This window comes from Brassica napus, unplaced genomic scaffold (genome assembly GCF_020379485.1).
Source record: "Brassica napus cultivar Da-Ae unplaced genomic scaffold, Da-Ae ScsIHWf_1281;HRSCAF=1830, whole genome shotgun sequence".
NCBI lineage: Eukaryota > Viridiplantae > Streptophyta > Magnoliopsida > Brassicales > Brassicaceae > Brassica > Brassica napus.
In genome coordinates this window covers 243,832-262,663 of record NW_026014699.1, presented here as the reverse complement: position 1 = coordinate 262,663, position 18,832 = coordinate 243,832, and the positions used below count along the sequence as shown (strand labels likewise).

General features: G+C 42.0%; 1 protein-coding gene across 1 annotated transcript in view; it reads right to left on the bottom strand.

The window, feature by feature from the left end:
* Positions 1-2,810: 2,810 nt before the first annotated feature.
* The window catches only part of LOC125596767, an 82,993-nt gene continuing 66,971 nt past the window's right edge, over positions 2,811-18,832 (bottom strand). Inside the window, exon 6 of the mRNA XM_048771821.1 lies at positions 2,811-3,180. Within this exon, the coding sequence (XP_048627778.1) occupies positions 2,811-3,180 (370 nt within the window). The remainder of the gene's footprint in view (positions 3,181-18,832) is intronic.

The window sequence follows — 18,832 nt, the reverse complement described above, 5'->3', positions numbered from 1 at the left end:
TTTCAGAGATCTCAGGTTGTGTGTGTGTATAAGCTCCAATGGAGCAAGCTGAGAAGATTAGAGTTTGTTTTAGGTGATTTTAGAGAGAGAGTTTATAAGAGTGTTTATGTGTTTACTTAAATCAGAAACAAGAGACTTTGAGAGATTAAGAGTATAAGAAAGGGAGAGATTAAAGAGAATCTGATTCAAGAACACATTTCATTATGAAGTGGAGAGGGGAAATCCCCCAAACTCCCTTAAAGCTCCAAATCGCCATTTACATGCTTATTTATAAGCTCAATAGGTTTACACAATCTGAAACCTAAATCTAATGGATAATATTAACTTGAGTGAATGGATGGTGTAGATGAGATGGTCTTCTTGTAATATCTGAAGAGTTGTGAGGATAAGGTTGGCTGTTCACTTTAATTCAAACCAAGGCAAGCTGGCTCCTTGCTTGTGATTGGCTCTCCTTAGGCTCCTCCTAATCTTCCCATGCATCTGTCCAGGTTCATGGTCGTGGCTCCCTTCTCTTTACAGCAAGAGACAGCCTGTCCAAGACCAGAACTAGCCAATCACACACAAGGAAGCTCCCATTGGTTGTTTGCCTCCACAAAGCATCTTCTTGATGCCTTCTTGATGCCTTCTTGATTCCAAACGACCAGGGCCTTCTCCCAACACCCTAAGATTGCACAAAGCCTCCTTGACATGTTCTGATCACGCCCTAAGCTTGCACATCTTGTCCCGGACTTTGCACAATCTCAAAACATCTCAAATGGCCAAGTTGTGTTTCCTCGGGTTGTCTCGGTCCGTACGGATCCGTACAGGTCCGTACCATCCGTACTGCCTCGCCCTAAGTATGCACACTTGCCCATTTGCTCCCAAACACACTTCTAAGTCCCTCCTGGACTTGGCCCTATCTTTGCACAGCCATATGAGCACTTCTGGACACCTTCAGACACTCCTAAAGTCTTCATAGACAATCTCCGGAGGTCTTGCCCTATTCTTGCTCAAGACTCAATCTCAACTCAACACTTCACCACTCCATTTCTTTTCTTCAAGTCAACACTCCCCCTCAAGCTTGACTTTAGCTGATCCTAAGTCAAGCTTGGAACCTTGAAGAACTTCCTCATTAAAAACCTCACCAAGGAAAACCCTTTGGGACAAAACCTTGATGAGGGAAAAAGAGTAAAGCCTCCAAGGCCTAGGGATTGGCCAGTGAGTCTTTGTGCCTTACCAGCAATGTAAGGGACACAAAGACTCTGGATCATGGCCTCTTCTCGTGATGCAATGTTGATCATCAGTTCATTGCACACCACCAACACTTCTTGGAACTCTTCTTTGGACCGGCCTGAGTCTTCCCTTCTCTCGTGGCTTCTTGCCATCTCCATCAGGTAAGACACGCCTAGCTCCTGCTCATTGAGTATCCAAGTACCTGATACAACATTCCACAAGTGTATCAGTCCTCAAGAGATAAACCTATCATGTATATATATTTAAAGAGATAAGTTCAGGTTTACTCCCTTGTTTAAGATGGTGAGGAGTGGTCTCTTCATTTCGCCACTTGAGTCCTCACTTGCCAAGCTTAACAGCTTCTCCTTTCATCACAAAAGCTCACTAACACTCCCCCTCAAGCTTGAGACCGAGTATAGGGAAGGTCCAAGCTTGAAGGTGAGCGCATACTAAGCTTCATGAACAACCTTGTGGGAACACCTCCATCTTCTTCAGACTTGATGCTTACTTCCCCACTTAACCACCATTGCACTGAGGAGATACCTCAGCTTACTCTCCAAGTACTTCTCATTAGAAGCTCATTGAGTTGCTTTCTTCTTCACTCTACTTCGGCTGCATCTACACATGATCAGCTTGCAATGGCCTTGAGGAACCAGGTCATTGAGCTTAGAGGATCTTCTGGTAGCTCACTTGAATCCCCACCTCAAGCTTGACTCAGTATAGGTGCAAGCTTGAAGTGAGCCTCAATGAGACTTCAAACCGGGAGCGCATCACTGCCTACAGCTGCGCTTAAGCCAACCGATCTGCCTTTGCCTTCAGCTCCAATGCCTTCAGGTCATCAGTCTCCCCAAGACTTAGGTGATGACCTTTACATGTGTGTCTTCATGAACCAGGAGCACATCACTATCACTAGCTGCGCTATCTTAACCGGCCATACACACAAGCCTTTCTCCATTGCTTTAACAATGGCAAAGTCTTCCTCTTCTACTTGGATGGATGGTGAGCAAAGAACACTTCTTGTGAACCTGAAACACCACTCAAACTCCAGCAAAGATAAGACACAAAGGTATTGGTATCAATCCTTGAAACATCATCAAGGTTGATCACCAATATCACAAGCATTGCAACAGATTACACAAGACATATTCCAGTTCTAATCTTTGCAAGCAATCTCCCTAAGTATATGCAAGATCTAAACAGATTCAATACAAGTTACTTAGGCCATTTTAACTTCTGCCTTAACTGCATCTTAGACTTGAATCCAAGTGCATCAACCTAAGGCAGCAACAACACTCTAAGCTTTATTATACTACTCGGTTTCAATCAATGAAAGTAAACAGGATCAGACTCATCTAGTATCCTATACAATCATTATAGAACCGAGGCAAGCTTTTCAACTCTCAATCACCATTCACAACTCTCTAGTATCTTGGGACAGATTCTAAACATTTCATATCTAGCAATCTTTAAACATCCACAAGTTTTCAATCACAACACAACCTGTCAATATACTCAAGCTTTATACAAAAGGAAAGAACTTTCTTACAGCCAAGGACCTTTGTATAGATCCTTGATTCCATTGGACAGATTCTGAGTTGTTAGTGTGCACTCCAACGCCTCCATCTTCCATGGACCTTTCCTTTTGAACCACCATGTCTTAGCTCCCACCTTTCTCCATGTTGTACACGCCACACCAGTACAAGCAGCAAGCTTTCTTCTTGAGAAACTTCTTCTTGGACTTTGAATAGCAAGAACCCGGAACTGGCTTTGTTAGAGAGGGTAGCTAATCCGCTCCATTGCCTTTGTTTCCTTGGATCTTCTTTCTTCAAGGGCGACATGGGATGATGAGAAACAGCAGCAGACAGCTTCTGGACTCCAGGATGAACACGCCTGCCTCTTGAGGTGTTGAACAGCCGGATAGAACAGACAGCTTCTTCTTGCTTCAAACGACATGGGGAGAGCTTGAAGCTTCAGCGGAAGAAAGAACCAAGTTCACATGAACCTGGCTCTGATACCATATGAGATTTTCAGAGATCTCAGGTTGTGTGTGTGTATAAGCTCCAATGGAGCAAGCTGAGAAGATTAGAGTTTGTTTTAGGTGATTTTAGAGAGAGAGTTTATAAGAGTGTTTATGTGTTTACTTAAATCAGAAACAAGAGACTTTGAGAGATTAAGAGTATAAGAAAGGGAGAGATTAAAGAGAATCTGATTCAAGAACACATTTCATTATGAAGTGGAGAGGGGAAATCCCCCAAACTCCCTTAAAGCTCCAAATCGCCATTTACATGCTTATTTATAAGCTCAATAGGTTTACACAATCTGAAACCTAAATCTAATGGATAATATTAACTTGAGTGAATGGATGGTGTAGATGAGATGGTCTTCTTGTAATATCTGAAGAGTTGTGAGGATAAGGTTGGCTGTTCACTTTAATTCAAACCAAGGCAAGCTGGCTCCTTGCTTGTGATTGGCTCTCCTTAGGCTCCTCCTAATCTTCCCATGCATCTGTCCAGGTTCATGGTCGTGGCTCCCTTCTCTTTACAGCAAGAGACAGCCTGTCCAAGACCAGAACTAGCCAATCACACACAAGGAAGCTCCCATTGGTTGTTTGCCTCCACAAAGCATCTTCTTGATGCCTTCTTGATGCCTTCTTGATTCCAAACGACCAGGGCCTTCTCCCAACACCCTAAGATTGCACAAAGCCTCCTTGACATGTTCTGATCACGCCCTAAGCTTGCACATCTTGTCCCGGACTTTGCACAATCTCAAAACATCTCAAATGGCCAAGTTGTGTTTCCTCGGGTTGTCTCGGTCCGTACGGATCCGTACAGGTCCGTACCATCCGTACTGCCTCGCCCTAAGTATGCACACTTGCCCATTTGCTCCCAAACACACTTCTAAGTCCCTCCTGGACTTGGCCCTATCTTTGCACAGCCATATGAGCACTTCTGGACACCTTCAGACACTCCTAAAGTCTTCATAGACAATCTCCGGAGGTCTTGCCCTATTCTTGCTCAAGACTCAATCTCAACTCAACACTTCACCACTCCATTTCTTTTCTTCAAGTCAACACCTTGTTATTCTAATCAAACCAGGTTGAATCGCGATGTAAGAAGCTTGATTTTGATACATAAAGTAATGTAGAATCACTAGGAAGTTGAATAAATCTCATAGGAGTTAGGATGAAGAAACTATCCCACTTTCAAATCATGTGATCCTAGTTTTCATGTTTGGGAATATAACAGCTTCCTTGTCATTCTAATCGAGCCAGGATGAATCGCGATGTAAGAAGCTTGATTTTGATACATAAAGTAATGGAGAATCACTAGGAAGTTGAATAAATCTCATAGGAGTTAGGATGAAGAAGCTATCCCACTTTAAAAATCAGGTGATCCCAGTTTTCCGGTTTGGGAATATGACAGCTTCTTTGTCATTCTAATCAAACCAGGATGAATCGTGATGTAAGAAGCTTGAATTGGATACATAAAGTAGTGGAGAACCATTAGGAAGTTGAATAAATCTCATAGGAGTTAGGATGAAGAAACTATACCACTTTCAAATCAGGTGATCCCAGTTTTCCTGTTTGGGAATATGACAGCTTCCTTGTCATTCTAATCAAACAAAGATGAATCGCGATGTAAGAAGCTTTATTTTGACACATAAAGTAATGGAGAATCACTAGGAAGTTGAATAAATCTCATAGGAGTTAGGATGAAGACGCTATCCCACTTTCAAATCAAGTGATCCCAAATTTTCTGTTTGGGAATATGACAGCTTCTTTGTCATTCTAATCGAACCAGAATGAATCGCGATGTAAGAAGTTTGATTTGGATACATAAAGTAATGGAGAATCATTAGGAAGTTGAATAAATCTCATAGGAGTTAGGATGAAGAACCTATCCCACTTTCAAATCAGGTGATCCCAGTTTTTCTGTTTGGGAATATGATAGCTTCTTTGTCATTCTAATCAAACAAGGATGAATCTTGATGTAAGAAGCTTGATTTTGATACATAAAGTAGTGTAGAACCATTAGGAAGTTGAATAAATCTCATAGGAGTTAGGATGAAGAAGCTATCCCACTTTCAAATCAGGTGATCCCAGTTTTTCTGTTTGGGAATATGACAGCTTCTTTGCCATTCTAATCAAACCAGGATGAATCGTGATGTAAGAAGCTTTAAATGGATACATAAAGTAGTGGAGAACCATTAGGAAGTTGAATAAATCTCATAGGAGTTAGGATGAAGAAGCTATCCCACTTTCAAATCAGGTGATCCCAGTTTTCCTGTTTGGGAATATGACAGCTTCCTTGTTATTCTAATCAAACCAGGTTGAATCGCGATGTAAGAAGCTTGATTTTGATACATAAAGTAATGTAGAATCACTAGGAAGTTGAATAAATCTCATAGGAGTTAGGATGAAGAAACTATCCCACTTTCAAATCATGTGATCCTAGTTTTCATGTTTGGGAATATAACAGCTTCCTTGTCATTCTAATCGAGCCAGGATGAATCGCGATGTAAGAAGCTTGATTTTGATACATAAAGTAATGGAGAATCACTAGGAAGTTGAATAAATCTCATAGGAGTTAGGATGAAGAAGCTATCCCACTTTAAAAATCAGGTGATCCCAGTTTTCCGGTTTGGGAATATGACAGCTTCTTTGTCATTCTAATCAAACCAGGATGAATCGTGATGTAAGAAGCTTGAATTGGATACATAAAGTAGTGGAGAACCATTAGGAAGTTGAATAAATCTCATAGGAGTTAGGATGAAGAAACTATACCACTTTCAAATCAGGTGATCCCAGTTTTTCTGTTTGGGAATATGACAGCTTCTTTGTCATTCTAATCAAACCAGGATGAATCATGATGTAAGAAGCTTGAATTGGATACATAAAGTAGTGGAGAACCATTAGGAAGTTGAATAAATCTCATAGGAGTTAGGATGAAGAAGCTATACCACTTTCAAATCAGGTGATCCCAGTTTTCCTGTTTGGGAATATGACAGCTTCCTTGTCATTCTTATCAAACCAAGATGAATCGCGATGTAAGAAGCTTGATTTTGACACATAAAGTAACGGAGAATCACTAGGAAGTTGAATAAATCTCATAGGAGTTAGGATGAATAAGCTATCCCACTTTCAAATCAGGTGATCCCAATTTTCCTGTTTGGGAATATGACAGCTTCCTTGTCATTCTAATCAAAACAGGATGAATCGCGATATAAGAAGCTTGATTTTGATACATAAAGTAATGGAGAATCATTAGGAAGTTGAATAAATCTCATAGGAGTTAGGATGAAGAAGCTGTCCCACTTTCAAATCAGGTGATCCCAATTTTCCTGTTTGGGAATATGACAGCTTCTTTGTCATTCTAATCAAACCAGGATGAATCATGATGTAAGAAGCTTGAATTGGATACATAAAGTAGTGGAGAACCATTAGGAAGTTGAATAAATCTCATAGGAGTTAGGATGAAGAAGCTATCCCACTTTCAAATCATGTGATCCTAGTTTTCCTGTTTGGGAATATGACAGCTTGTTAATATGAAGGCATTGGATGATGAGAAGTGTTGAGAGTAATAGATGAGGTTGGGAAAGAATAAGGAGTTGGAGAGGAATGAGTTTGGGTCGACCTAAGCCGTACAGGCCGTACAGGCCGTACTGGCCGTACTGACCGTACCATTAGGGTCGACCAAACTCACCAAAGGGAAGTTACCATGCCACGGTAACTTAGGAGAAGTAACACTGATCTTCTACCACACTGGTTTACGTTAAGATGGATAAGGAAGAGCTTAGAGACAGGCTGTCACTTGCTGGATAAAGCTAAAGGTGTTTTACATCCAAGGATAAGCTAATTGGACAGTTTGAATTAAAGTAGAATCCTATCCATTGCAATAGTGTGATTTCGAAAACCCTTATGTCTCTTGTAGCCTCACTATATATTGTAGTCTCTCATCATTAATAAAAGTTAGACAGTTCTAAACAAATCAATCTCTCTATACTTTTCACAATGATTCTCCATTAGTCTCTTAATCTCTTAAATCTACTCTAATCTCTTCTCTATTCTTATCTAAACTCAGATTATCTTTTACACTACTCAAAAGTGATATGGTATCAGAGCCAGGTTGATTTCAATCTGAGTTCTTGGCGTTTTTCTCTTGAAGATTCAAACTTGAAACTTTGAGAGATCGAGTGAGAGTGGTGTGAGTGTTCTTGGAAGAAGCTGCATCCCGGGAGCTACATCTTCATTCCGGCAGTCTTATCAAGCTTTTTTGAGGGTTCTTTGAAGAGTAAAGACAAGGCACGGAAGGGTTTGAGCTGGTGTTGTAGTTCTGAGCCTCAAGATCAAGTCTTTTACAAGTTATTTAAGTGAAACTGCTTAAGATGGAGAGCGGTTCCAAGATGAAGGTTGCTGTGACGTTCAAAGGAAGTAACTACCTAGTATGGTCTAGGATGGTGAAGACTGCTGTGGGAAGTAAGGGTTTATGGAAGCACATCACATCTGGTGAGGCTCCAAAGCTCATTACTCAAGGAGGAGACAAGGAGAGTGTCTCGGAAGCTGAAGCTGAGAAGTGGCAACAAGAGGACATGATGGTGATGTCTGCTCTTCATAGCTCGTTGGAGCCAGCCATTCTAGATGCTTACAGCTATTGTGAGACAGCCAAGGAGCTGTGGGAAACATTGAAGAAGGTGTATGGAAACACCTCTAACCTCAGCCGGGTCTTTGAAGTGAAGAAAGCTTTGAATGATCTAACTCAGGAGGACATGGAGTTCACTAAGCATTTGGGGAGGTTCCGGACACTCTGGTCAGAGCTGGAGATGCTGAGGCCGAGCACAACTGATCCGGAGCTGCTGAATGAAAGAAGAGAGCAAGACAAGGTCTTTGGGTTGTTGCTGACAATGAATCCAAGATACAGTGGGTTGATTCAGCATATGTTGAGGGCGGATAAGCTTCCTGACTTAGAGGATGCGTGTGCTCAGATACAAAAGGAGCAAGGCTCCATTGGCTTGTTTGGTGATAAAGGAGACTTGACTCTAGCCAATGCTGCGCAAACTGATCATGAGGAGATACCACAAGCCAACAGAGCAGCACACGGCAAGTATGAAGACAGGAAGTTCAATGGCAATTGTGATCACTGCAAGAAGCATGGACACAAGAAAAGCCAGTGCTGGATACTACATCCTCATCTGAAGCCGGCGAAGTTCATAAAGGACAGGGAGGCAAGAGCTCATGCGTCTGAGGGAACAAGTGGAGCCGGAGCATCTAGCCGTGGAGCTGAAGGAGAGGGGCGTGAGGGTGATGGCAAGGCACTGGTGACATACTCAGGAGCTCCTAACACCCGTGGCAATGATCAAGACTTCATCAGGAGATCCGAGATGGATGCTCTCATCAAAATGCTCAAGGAGAATGGTAACACTCATGGGTACTCCTTTGGTGCATCCATGATAGCTAAGACTATAGAAACATCTCCTTGTGTTACTGATATTGCTAGGATGGATAGAGTTAAATGCAATGAATATTGAGATGAAGACCAAGGAGGCTGAGACAGTAACTTTAGAGTTTTACTGTGGTAACTTTATTTTAACCACAGTAACTACTTGGGGAAGTTATCTGATGGGATGAGAAGGTAACTTAGTGAAGAGAAGAGAGGAAACTCGACCAAAGAGGATAAGTGAGGTTAAGGAAGGATAAGGGATCACTTTGACAGCCTGTATGATGCTGGAAAGGAGAAGTTACCTTTATACTAGTGCAAGCATGTGAGAAAGCACAGCCAAGTGATTCAAAAGGAGTTCCAGCCTGTCCTTTGACTACACATGCTTAACCATTTCGAATTTCCTTGTTGCTCTCTCTATTAATACTTGTAAACCTCATCAGTTATTAATTAATGGAGTTTTGAGTCTCTCTCTCTTTATTCTCTCACTAGAATCTCTTAATCTCTTTAATCTTTTCATCTGATTATCCCTGATTGGTTGAATCATGCTCTAATACACAAAAGTGTATATGGTATCAGAGCCAGGTTGCTAAAAAGGGGAGAGTGTGATTTCGTTTTTCATAAAATCTGGGTGTTCTTGAGTGTTCTTGAGGGTTCTTGAGTGTTCTTGGTGTTCTTGAGTTCTGGTCTTTATTATCTGAGTGGTGTGAGATATTCTGATGGATTCAAACTATCTCAACATGGAAATGAAGCACAGATCTAGTACAACCATGGAGCTTGAAGAAGAGAGGGATGGCGATTGGTCAAGATGGGCAAAGAGAGCTTTGGAAAGCTGTGGGTTATGGAGTAGTCATGGAAAGGGGAAACCTTTCATGGAAATGGCTACTGAAGAAGGTCAGACAAGAGGTCTGAAGCTGGGAAATGAAGTTGTTCAAGGAGACACTACAAAGAGTGAGATTGAAGCAACTTTAGGCAAGTCCAAGCTTGTGAGAGTCGTTGAGGACAGAGGGGTGATCCGCGGCTTGAGACAAGGAGAGGATGAGTGTTATCAGCTTGTGGGAAGGCTGAGAGAAGTATGGTCGGAGCTAGATGTGGTGAAGACACACACATCAAATCCGAGATGTTGTCAAGAAAGGAGGAAGCAAGATGTGATCTTCAGCTTCCTTATGGAAGAGGTATGTGAGCTTGTTAAATATACTTGTGATGTGTGGGAAATGAACAGGAAGCCAGAAAGATGGAAGGGAGGTACAAGCTGTAAGAAGGGAAGGTTGAGAAAACTTTCTAAGGAGTGGTTAATGAAGAGAAGGGCATGGAGAAAGGATAGCGAGTCTGAGCACTTAAGTGACAGGATGAGTGTAATCTTGAAGAGAATCAAGGATGTACTTCAGCAGATGGTTATAGGAGAGTGTTCATACTCAGCTTACATGGGAGAGACAGTAGGAGACAGTGCGGATATGAGAGGAATGGATACCAAGAGGGCAGATGAGTGTGTGACAAAGAAGGAATGGGATGAGTTGGTTAAGCATGTGTATGCTTTGGCTACGACCCGGAGTCTGGGTGCTCCTGCCAAAGCATCCACATCTAAACCCATCATCATTGACTCTGGAGCAACACACCACATGATCAGTGACAAGAGACTAATCAGTGAGGTTAAAGCAGCAACAGGGAGTGTCATGATAGCCAATGGTACCAGGATCCCAATAGAAGGAGTGGGAAACCTCAAGCTGTTTGAGAAGAACTCCACTGCCTTCTACCTACCTCAGTTTACATCCAATCTAATCTCAGTTAAGAAGGCTACAGTTGATCTGGATTGTCAAGTGGTTTTCAGACCAAATGAAGTTGAGTTCCAGGATTTGAAGACTGGAAGGGTTATTGGCAGAGGAGACAGCAAGCATCAGCTCTATCATCTCCAAACAACTGAGGCGCCTAGTCCTGTGGAGTCTGTGTGTTTAAGCAGCACAACGGATAGGTGTGATAATCTCACATGGCATGCAAGGCTGGGACATCCTCATGCCAAGGCAATTGAACTGATTCTACCAAGTATGGCGTTCAATCACTTGGAGTGTGAAGCTTGTATACTTGGAAAGCACTGTAGGACTGTCTTCCCAACATCAGAAACCAGATATGAGAATTGCTTTGATCTGGTGCATTCAGACGTGTGGACAGCTCCCTGTATGTCTAGAGACAGCCATAAGTACTTTGTGACTTTCATTGATGAGAAGTCCAAGTACACATGGATCACCATGATTCCCTCCAAAGACAGAGTCCTAGAAGCCTTCATGAACTTCCAAGCATATGTTACTAATCAGTACAATGCCACTGTGAGGATTCTGAGGTCTGATAATGGAGGAGAATACACTAGCAATGCTTTCAAGAGTCATCTTGCAAAGCATGGGATTGTGCAACAAACTAGCTGTCCTTACACACCACAACAAAATGGGGTGGCTGAGAGGAAGAACAGACATTTGATGGAGGTTGCGAGATCAATCATGTTCCACATGAATGTCCCTAAGAGGTTTTGGAGTGATGCTGTTCAGACTGCTTGCTATCTCATCAATAGAGTGCCAACCCGTGTCTTGAAGAAACTGTCTCCCTTTGAAGTATTGAACAAGGCCAAGCCACACATTGATCATTTGAGAGTCTTTGGGTGCTTATGTTATGTGATGATTCCCGGAGAAAGAAGGAACAAGCTAGAAGCAAAGAGTACTAAAGCTATGTTCATTGGGTACTCAATCACTCAGAAAGGCTACAAATGTTATGATCCAATAACTAGGAGGGTTATGGTATCTAGAGAAGTGAAGTTTGTTGAGTCTAAAGGGTATTATGAGGAGAAGAAATGGGAAGACCTAGAGGATCTGTCCCGAGCTCCATCAGAGAAGGCAACAACATTGAGAGTGTTGTTGGAGAGGCTAGGGATAGGATTATCCCAAGATCAGGAACCAGGAAGAACCGGACCTTCTAATCAAGCTGGAGAAGCTGGAGGAACAACCCCTCTTGATCATGAGAGGGGGAATGGATCTGAATCAGGGGAGCAGGAGCATAACCAAGAGGATTCAGGTCAGCATGATCAGGAGGAGACACAGGAAGTAGAGAGTGAAGCTCAGTCAGGTGGAAATGAGCAGGGAGAACCTACTGGTTTAAGAGAGGAAGCACAAGAGAATGTTCAGGCTGAAGAACAGGTTGAGACCTTGCGGAGGAGCACAAGGATAAGGAGGGATCCTTCCAACTGGGTAAACACGAGAGTGTACTACAATGCCCAGGCTGTGGAGCATCCCTCTCAAGCCGTGTGTTCCTTTGCAGAGTTTCCAGAAGAGCACATGGTGTTTATGTGTAACTTGGATGAGAATGAGATACCAAGATCTTATGAAGAAGCTATGAAGCACAAGGTTTGGAGAGATTCAGTAGGAGATGAAAGGGATGCAATGATCAGGAATGATACTTGGTATGAGAGTGAGTTACCTAAAGGGAAGAAGGCAGTTTCAAGCAGATGGATCTTCACCATCAAGTACCTTGCAAATGGGGAGATAGATAGGCGCAAGACTAGGCTGGTTGCAAGAGGATTTACACAGACTTATGGGGAAGATTACATTGATACTTTTGCACCAGTGGCCAAGCTTCACACAATTCGAATTGTGTTATCTATTGCAACAAACTTGGAGTGGGATTTGTGGCAAATGGATGTGAAGAATGCTTTCTTGCAAGGTGAACTTGAAGATGAAGTATACATGCATCCACCTCCTGGTCTTGAGCATCTAGTAAAGCCAGGGAATGTTTTGAGATTGAAGAAGGCTATATATGGGCTGAAGCAGTCTCCTAGAGCTTGGTACAGAAAGCTTAGTACAACTCTCAATGGGAGAGGGTTCAGGAAGTCTGAACTAGATCATACACTCTTCACACTGGTTGGACCATCAGGGATCATAGTGATTTTGGTGTATGTGGATGATTTGATTATCACAGGGAGTGATAAGGCTGGGATTAAAGCCACCAAAGAGTTTCTCAAGTCTGTGTTTGATATTAAAGACTTGGGAGAGATGAAGTATTTTTTGGGGATTGAGATATGCAGATCTAAGGAGGGTTTGTTTATGTCTCAAAGGAAGTATACTATGGATATGCTGAAGGAGACTGATGTGCTTGGAGGGAAGATAGCTAAGACACCTCTTGAGGAAGGGTATAAGGTCTTGCGTGAGGGGGAGGTTGAAGAGAACCAGTTGTTTGAGGATGCTAAGCTGTATAGGAGGATGGTGGGTAAGCTGATCTACTTGACTATCACCAGACCTGATATATGCTTTGCTGTGAATCAAGTGAGCCAACATATGCAGGCGCCAAAGGTACATCACTGGAAGATGGTTGATAGGATACTGAGGTATTTGAGTGGCTCACATGGACAAGGAGTTTGGATGGGTTGCAATGGCAGTACAGAAGTGGTTGGGTATTGTGATGCTGATTGGGCAGGAGATAGAGTGGACAGGAGATCAACTACTGGGTATTGTACATTCATTGGAGGGAATCTGGTTACTTGGAAGAGTAAGAAGCAGAAGGTCATCTCCTGTTCAAGTGCTGAAGCTGAGTATAGAGCTATGTTGAAGCTTACAAATGAGTTGGTGTGGATCAAGGGGATCTTGAAGCACTTGGAGATCGAGCAGGCCACACCTATGACAATGCATTGTGACAATCAAGCAGCTATCCACATTGCCTCCAATTCAGTGTTTCATGAGAGAACAAAGCACATAGAGGTGGATTGTCATAAGGTGAGGCAGATGATCATCTTAGGAGTGATTCTGCCATGTTATACAAGAAGTGAAGATCAGCTTGCAGATGTGTTTACTAAGGCAGCGAGATTGAAGACAATGGAGTCCATACTGTCAAGGCTTGGACTCATTGATCTGACTCCTAGGAGCTGAGCCCCTTAACCATGGAGTCTCCACTCTTTTTCCCTCATCAAGGTTTTATCCCAATGGGTTTTACTTGGTGAGGTTTTTAACGAGGGAGGTCTTCATGGTTTCCAAGCTTGACTTGTTCTACATGGTCAAGCTTGAGGGGGAGTATTGAGATGAAGACCAAGGAGGCTGAGACAGTAACTTTAGAGTTTTACTGTGGTAACTTTATTTTAACCACAGTAACTACTTGGGGAAGTTATCTGATGGGATGAGAAGGTAACTTAGTGAAGAGAAGAGAGGAAACTCGACCAAAGAGGATAAGTGAGGTTAAGGAAGGATAAGGGATCACTTTGACAGCCTGTATGATGCTGGAAAGGAGAAGTTACCTTTATACTAGTGCAAGCATGTGAGAAAGCACAGCCAAGTGATTAAAAAGGAGTTCCAGCCTGTCCTTTGACTACACATGCTTAACCATTTCGAATTTCCTTGTTGCTCTCTCTATTAATACTTGTAAACCTCATCAGTTATTAATTAATGGAGTTTTGAGTCTCTCTCTCTTTATTCTCTCACTAGAATCTCTTAATCTCTTTAATCTTTTCATCTGATTATCCCTGATTGGTTGAATCATGCTCTAATACACAAAAGTGTATAATGAACAGGCTAGACATGAGTACACCTTTGCTAGAAATGCTAGGATGAATCATGAACTAAATGCATTTAGATCACCTTTGAACCTTTGTCATAATGCTAGCAGTATAACTAAGCCATTAATTGTTGATTCTGGTGCATCTCATCACATGATTAGTGATACAAATCTGATTAAGGATATAGAACCAACTAGTGGACATGTTATGATTGCAAATGGGGACAAGATCCCTATTAGAGGAATAGGAAACTTGAAGTTGTTTGATAAGAACACTAGAGCTTTCTATATGCCTGAATTTACATCTAACTTGCTATCTGTTAAGAAATGCACTACTGATTTGAATTGCAATGTTATATTCAGTCCTAATGATGTAAAGTTTCAGGATATTGAGAGCAGCCACTTGATTGGAAAAGGAATCACTAAAGGAGAGTTGTATTTGCTTGAAGAACTTGATCCTGTTTCCAATTACAATTGCTCGTTTACTACTGCTTCTAGTTTAAATAAAAATGCTTTGTGGCATGCTAGATTAGGACATCCTCATGGTAGAGCTTTGAACTTGATGTTACCAGGTGTTTTATTTGAGAATAAGGATTGTGAAGCATGCATTTTAGGCAAGCATTGTAAAACTGTATTTCCAAACTCTACTAGTGTTTATGATAAGTGCTTTGATCTTATTCATTCTGATGTGTGGACTGCACCTTGCATATCTAGAGATAATCATAAGTACTTTGTCACATTCATTGATGAAAAATCCAAATACACCTGGTTAACTTTAATCCCATCAAAAGATAGAGTAATAGATGCATTTAAGAACTTTCAAGCTTATGTGACTAACCATTATAATGCCAAGATTAAAATTTTTAGATCAGATAATGGAGGGGAGTACACAAGCTATGCGTTCAAGAGTCATCTAGAGCATCATGGGATCTTGCATCAAACAAGCTGTCCCTATACTCCACAACAGAATGGGGTAGCTGAGAGGAAGAACCGACACTTGATGGAGGTTGCTAGGTCACTGATGTTCCAAGCAAACGTTCCAAAGAGATTTTGGAGTGATGCTGTGGCTACTGCTTGTTATTTGATCAACAGGATTCCCACAAAGGTGTTGAAGGATCAAGCACCATTTGAAGTTCTAAACAAGCACAAGCCATCAGTGGATTACTTGAGAGTATTTGGATGTTTATGCTTTGTGTTGGTACCAGGAGAGTTGAGAAACAAGTTAGATGCAAGGAGCACTAAGGCTATGTTCATTGGCTACTCAACAACACAAAAGGGATACAAGTGCTATGATCCAGCAACTAGAAGAGTCCTAGTCTCTAGAGATGTGAAGTTCATAGAAGCAAGAGGATACTATGAAGAAAAGAACCAAGAGGAGCTAAAGGATTTAACATCAGATAAGGCAGGCGCTTTAAGACTGATTTTGGAAGGTCTAGGTATCACGATGAACCAGGATCCAAATGTGGGGAATAGGAACCAACATGAGAGTTCTCCGGCCCCTGTTGGAGCTAATCAGTCACCTCACCTTGATCGTGAGGGGGGAAGGGAATCTGAAACTCAAGAAGATGGTCAGGATGGAGCCGGCTTGAGTGAAGAAGAAGAAGAGAGTGTTTCAGTCTCACACAATCAAGGTGAGCAAAGCCAAGAAGATGAAGAACATCAGAGTGGAGTTCAAGAACCGAGTACACAAGATGAACCGGTTCAAGAACAAGAACAACCTGTATTGAGAAGAAGTACAAGGCTGAGGAAGGATCCTTCCTCTTGGGTAAACACGCGAGTGTACTACAATGCCCAAGCTGTGGAGCATCCCTCTCAAGCTGTGTGCTCCTTTGCTCAATACCCTGAAGAGCATTGTGCCTTTATGGTAAACTTGGATGAGAACTACATTCCAAGAAGCTATGAAGAGGCAGTAATGGATAAGGAATGGAAGGAATCAGTTGGAGCTGAGGCAGGAGCTATGATCAAGAATGATACATGGTATGAGAGTGAGTTACCAAAAGGGAAGAAGGCTGTGACTAGTAGATGGATCTTCACAATCAAGTATAAGGCTGATGGAACAGTTGAGAGGAAGAAGTCAAGACTGGTTGCAAGAGGTTTCACTCAAACTTATGGAGAAGATTACATTGAGACCTTTGCGCCAGTAGCTAAACTACACACAATCCGGATTGTATTAAGCTTAGCTGTGAACCTTGGATGGGGCTTATGGCAAATGGATGTGAAGAATGCATTTCTACAAGGAGAGCTGGAGGATGAAGTGTATATGCATCCACCTCCAGGCTTGGAACACTTAGTGAAGAGAGGGAATGTGTTGAGACTGAAGAAAGCTATCTATGGTCTGAAGCAATCACCAAGAGCTTGGTACAACAAGCTGAGTACTACTCTGAATGGCCGAGGTTTCAAGAAGTCTGAACTAGACCACACCCTCTTCACTCTCACTACTCCCTCAGGTATGATTGCACTCCTTGTGTATGTTGATGATATCATTATCACAGGAAGTGATAAGGAAGGTATCATAGCAACCAAGGAGTTCCTTAAATCCATGTTTGAAATTAAAGACTTGGGAGAAATGAAATACTTTCTTGGAATTGAGATATGTAGATCCAAGGAAGGTTTGTTCATGTCCCAAAGGAAGTATACACTTGATCTTTTGAAAGGTGCAGGTGCATATGGAGGCAAGACAGCAAGGATGCCTATGGAGGATGGCTACAAAGTCCCACGAGAGGGGGAGATTGAAGACAGCAAACCTTATCAGGATCCTAAACTCTATAGAAAACTAGTTGGTAAATTGATTTACCTTACCATAACTAGACCTGACATCTGTTTTGCTGTGAATCAGGTGAGTCAACACATGCAAGTGCCTAAGGAGCATCACTGGCGCATGGTGGAGAGAATCTTGATGTATCTCAACGGCTCACCTGATCAAGGAGTTTGGATGGGTTGCAATGGGAGCACTGAAGTGGTTGGATACTGTGATGCGGATTGGGCTGGTGATAGAGCAGACAGGAGATCAACCACAGGCTATTGCACATTCATTGGAGGCAACTTGGTTACTTGGAAGAGTAAGAAGCAGAAGGTGGTGTCTTGCTCAAGTGCAGAGGCTGAGTATAGAGCTATGCTGAAGCTTACCAACGAGCTGGTGTGGATCAAAGGTATCTTGAAGCATTTGGAGATTGATCAAGCCACGCCAATGACAATGCATTGTGATAACCAAGCTGCCATCCACATTGCCTCCAACTCGGTGTTCCATGAGAGGACCAAGCACATTGAAGTGGATTGTCACAAGGTGAGGCAGATGATCATCTTAGGAGTCATCCTGCCATGCTACACAAGAAGTGAAGATCAGTTGGCTGATGTGTTCACTAAGGCTGCGAGACAGAAGACAATGGAGTCCATTCACATCAGGTTGGGCCTCATTGATCTTGGGAAGAGAAGGAGCTGATCCTCTTGGCTGTGAGGTCTTTACTCTTTTTCCCTCATCAAGGTTTTGTCCCAATGGGTTTTCCTTGGTGAGGTTTTTAATGAGGAAGATCTCATAGCCATCCAAGCTTAGGCTTTCACAAAGCTAAGCTTGAGGGGGAGTGTTAATATGAAGGCATTGGATGATGAGAAGTGTTGAGAGTAATAGATGAGGTTGGGAAAGAGTAAGGAGTTGGAGAGGAATGAGTTTGGGTCGACCTAAGCCGTACAGGCCGTACTGACCGTACCATTAGGGTCGACCAAACTCACCAAAGGGAAGTTACCATGCCACGGTAACTTAGGAGAAGTAACACTGATCTTCTACCACACTGGTTTACGTTAAGATGGATAAGGAAGAGCTTAGAGACAGGCTGTCACTTGCTGGATAAAGCTAAAGGTGCTTTACATCCAAGGATAAGCTAATTGGACAGTTTGAATTAAAGTAGAATCCTATCCATTGCAATAGTGTGATTTCGAAAACCCTTATGTCTCTTGTAGCCTCACTATATATTGTAGTCTCTCATCATTAATAAAAGTTAGACAGTTCTAAACAAATCAATCTCTCTATACTTTTCACAATGATTCTCCATTAGTCTCTTAATCTCTTAAATCTACTCTAATCTCTTCTCTATTCTTATCTAAACTCAGATTATCTTTTACACTACTCAAAAGTGATACAGCATCCTTGTCATTCTAATCAAACCAAGATGACTCACGATGTAAGAAGCTTGATTTTGACACATAAAGTAATGGAGAATCACTAGGAAGTTGAATAAATCTCATAGGAGTTAGGATGAAGAAGCTATCCCACTTTCAAATCAGGTGATCCCAGTTTTCCTGTTTGGGAATATGACAGCTTCCTTGTCATTCTAATCAAAACAGGATGAATCGCGATGTAAGAAGCTTGATTTTGATACATATAGTAATGGAGAATCACTAGGAAGTTGAATAAATTCATAGGAGTTAGGATGAAGAAGCTATCCCACTTTCAAATCAGGTGATCCCATTTTTCCTGTTTGGGAATATGACAGCTTCTTTGTCATTCTAATCAAACCAGGATGAATCGCGATGGAAGAAGCTTGATTTTGATATATAAAGTAATGGAGAATCACTAGGAAGTTGAATAAATCTCATAGGAGTTAGGATGAAGAAGCTATCCCACTTTCAAATCAGGTGATCCCAGTTTTCTGTTTTGGAATATGACAGCTTCT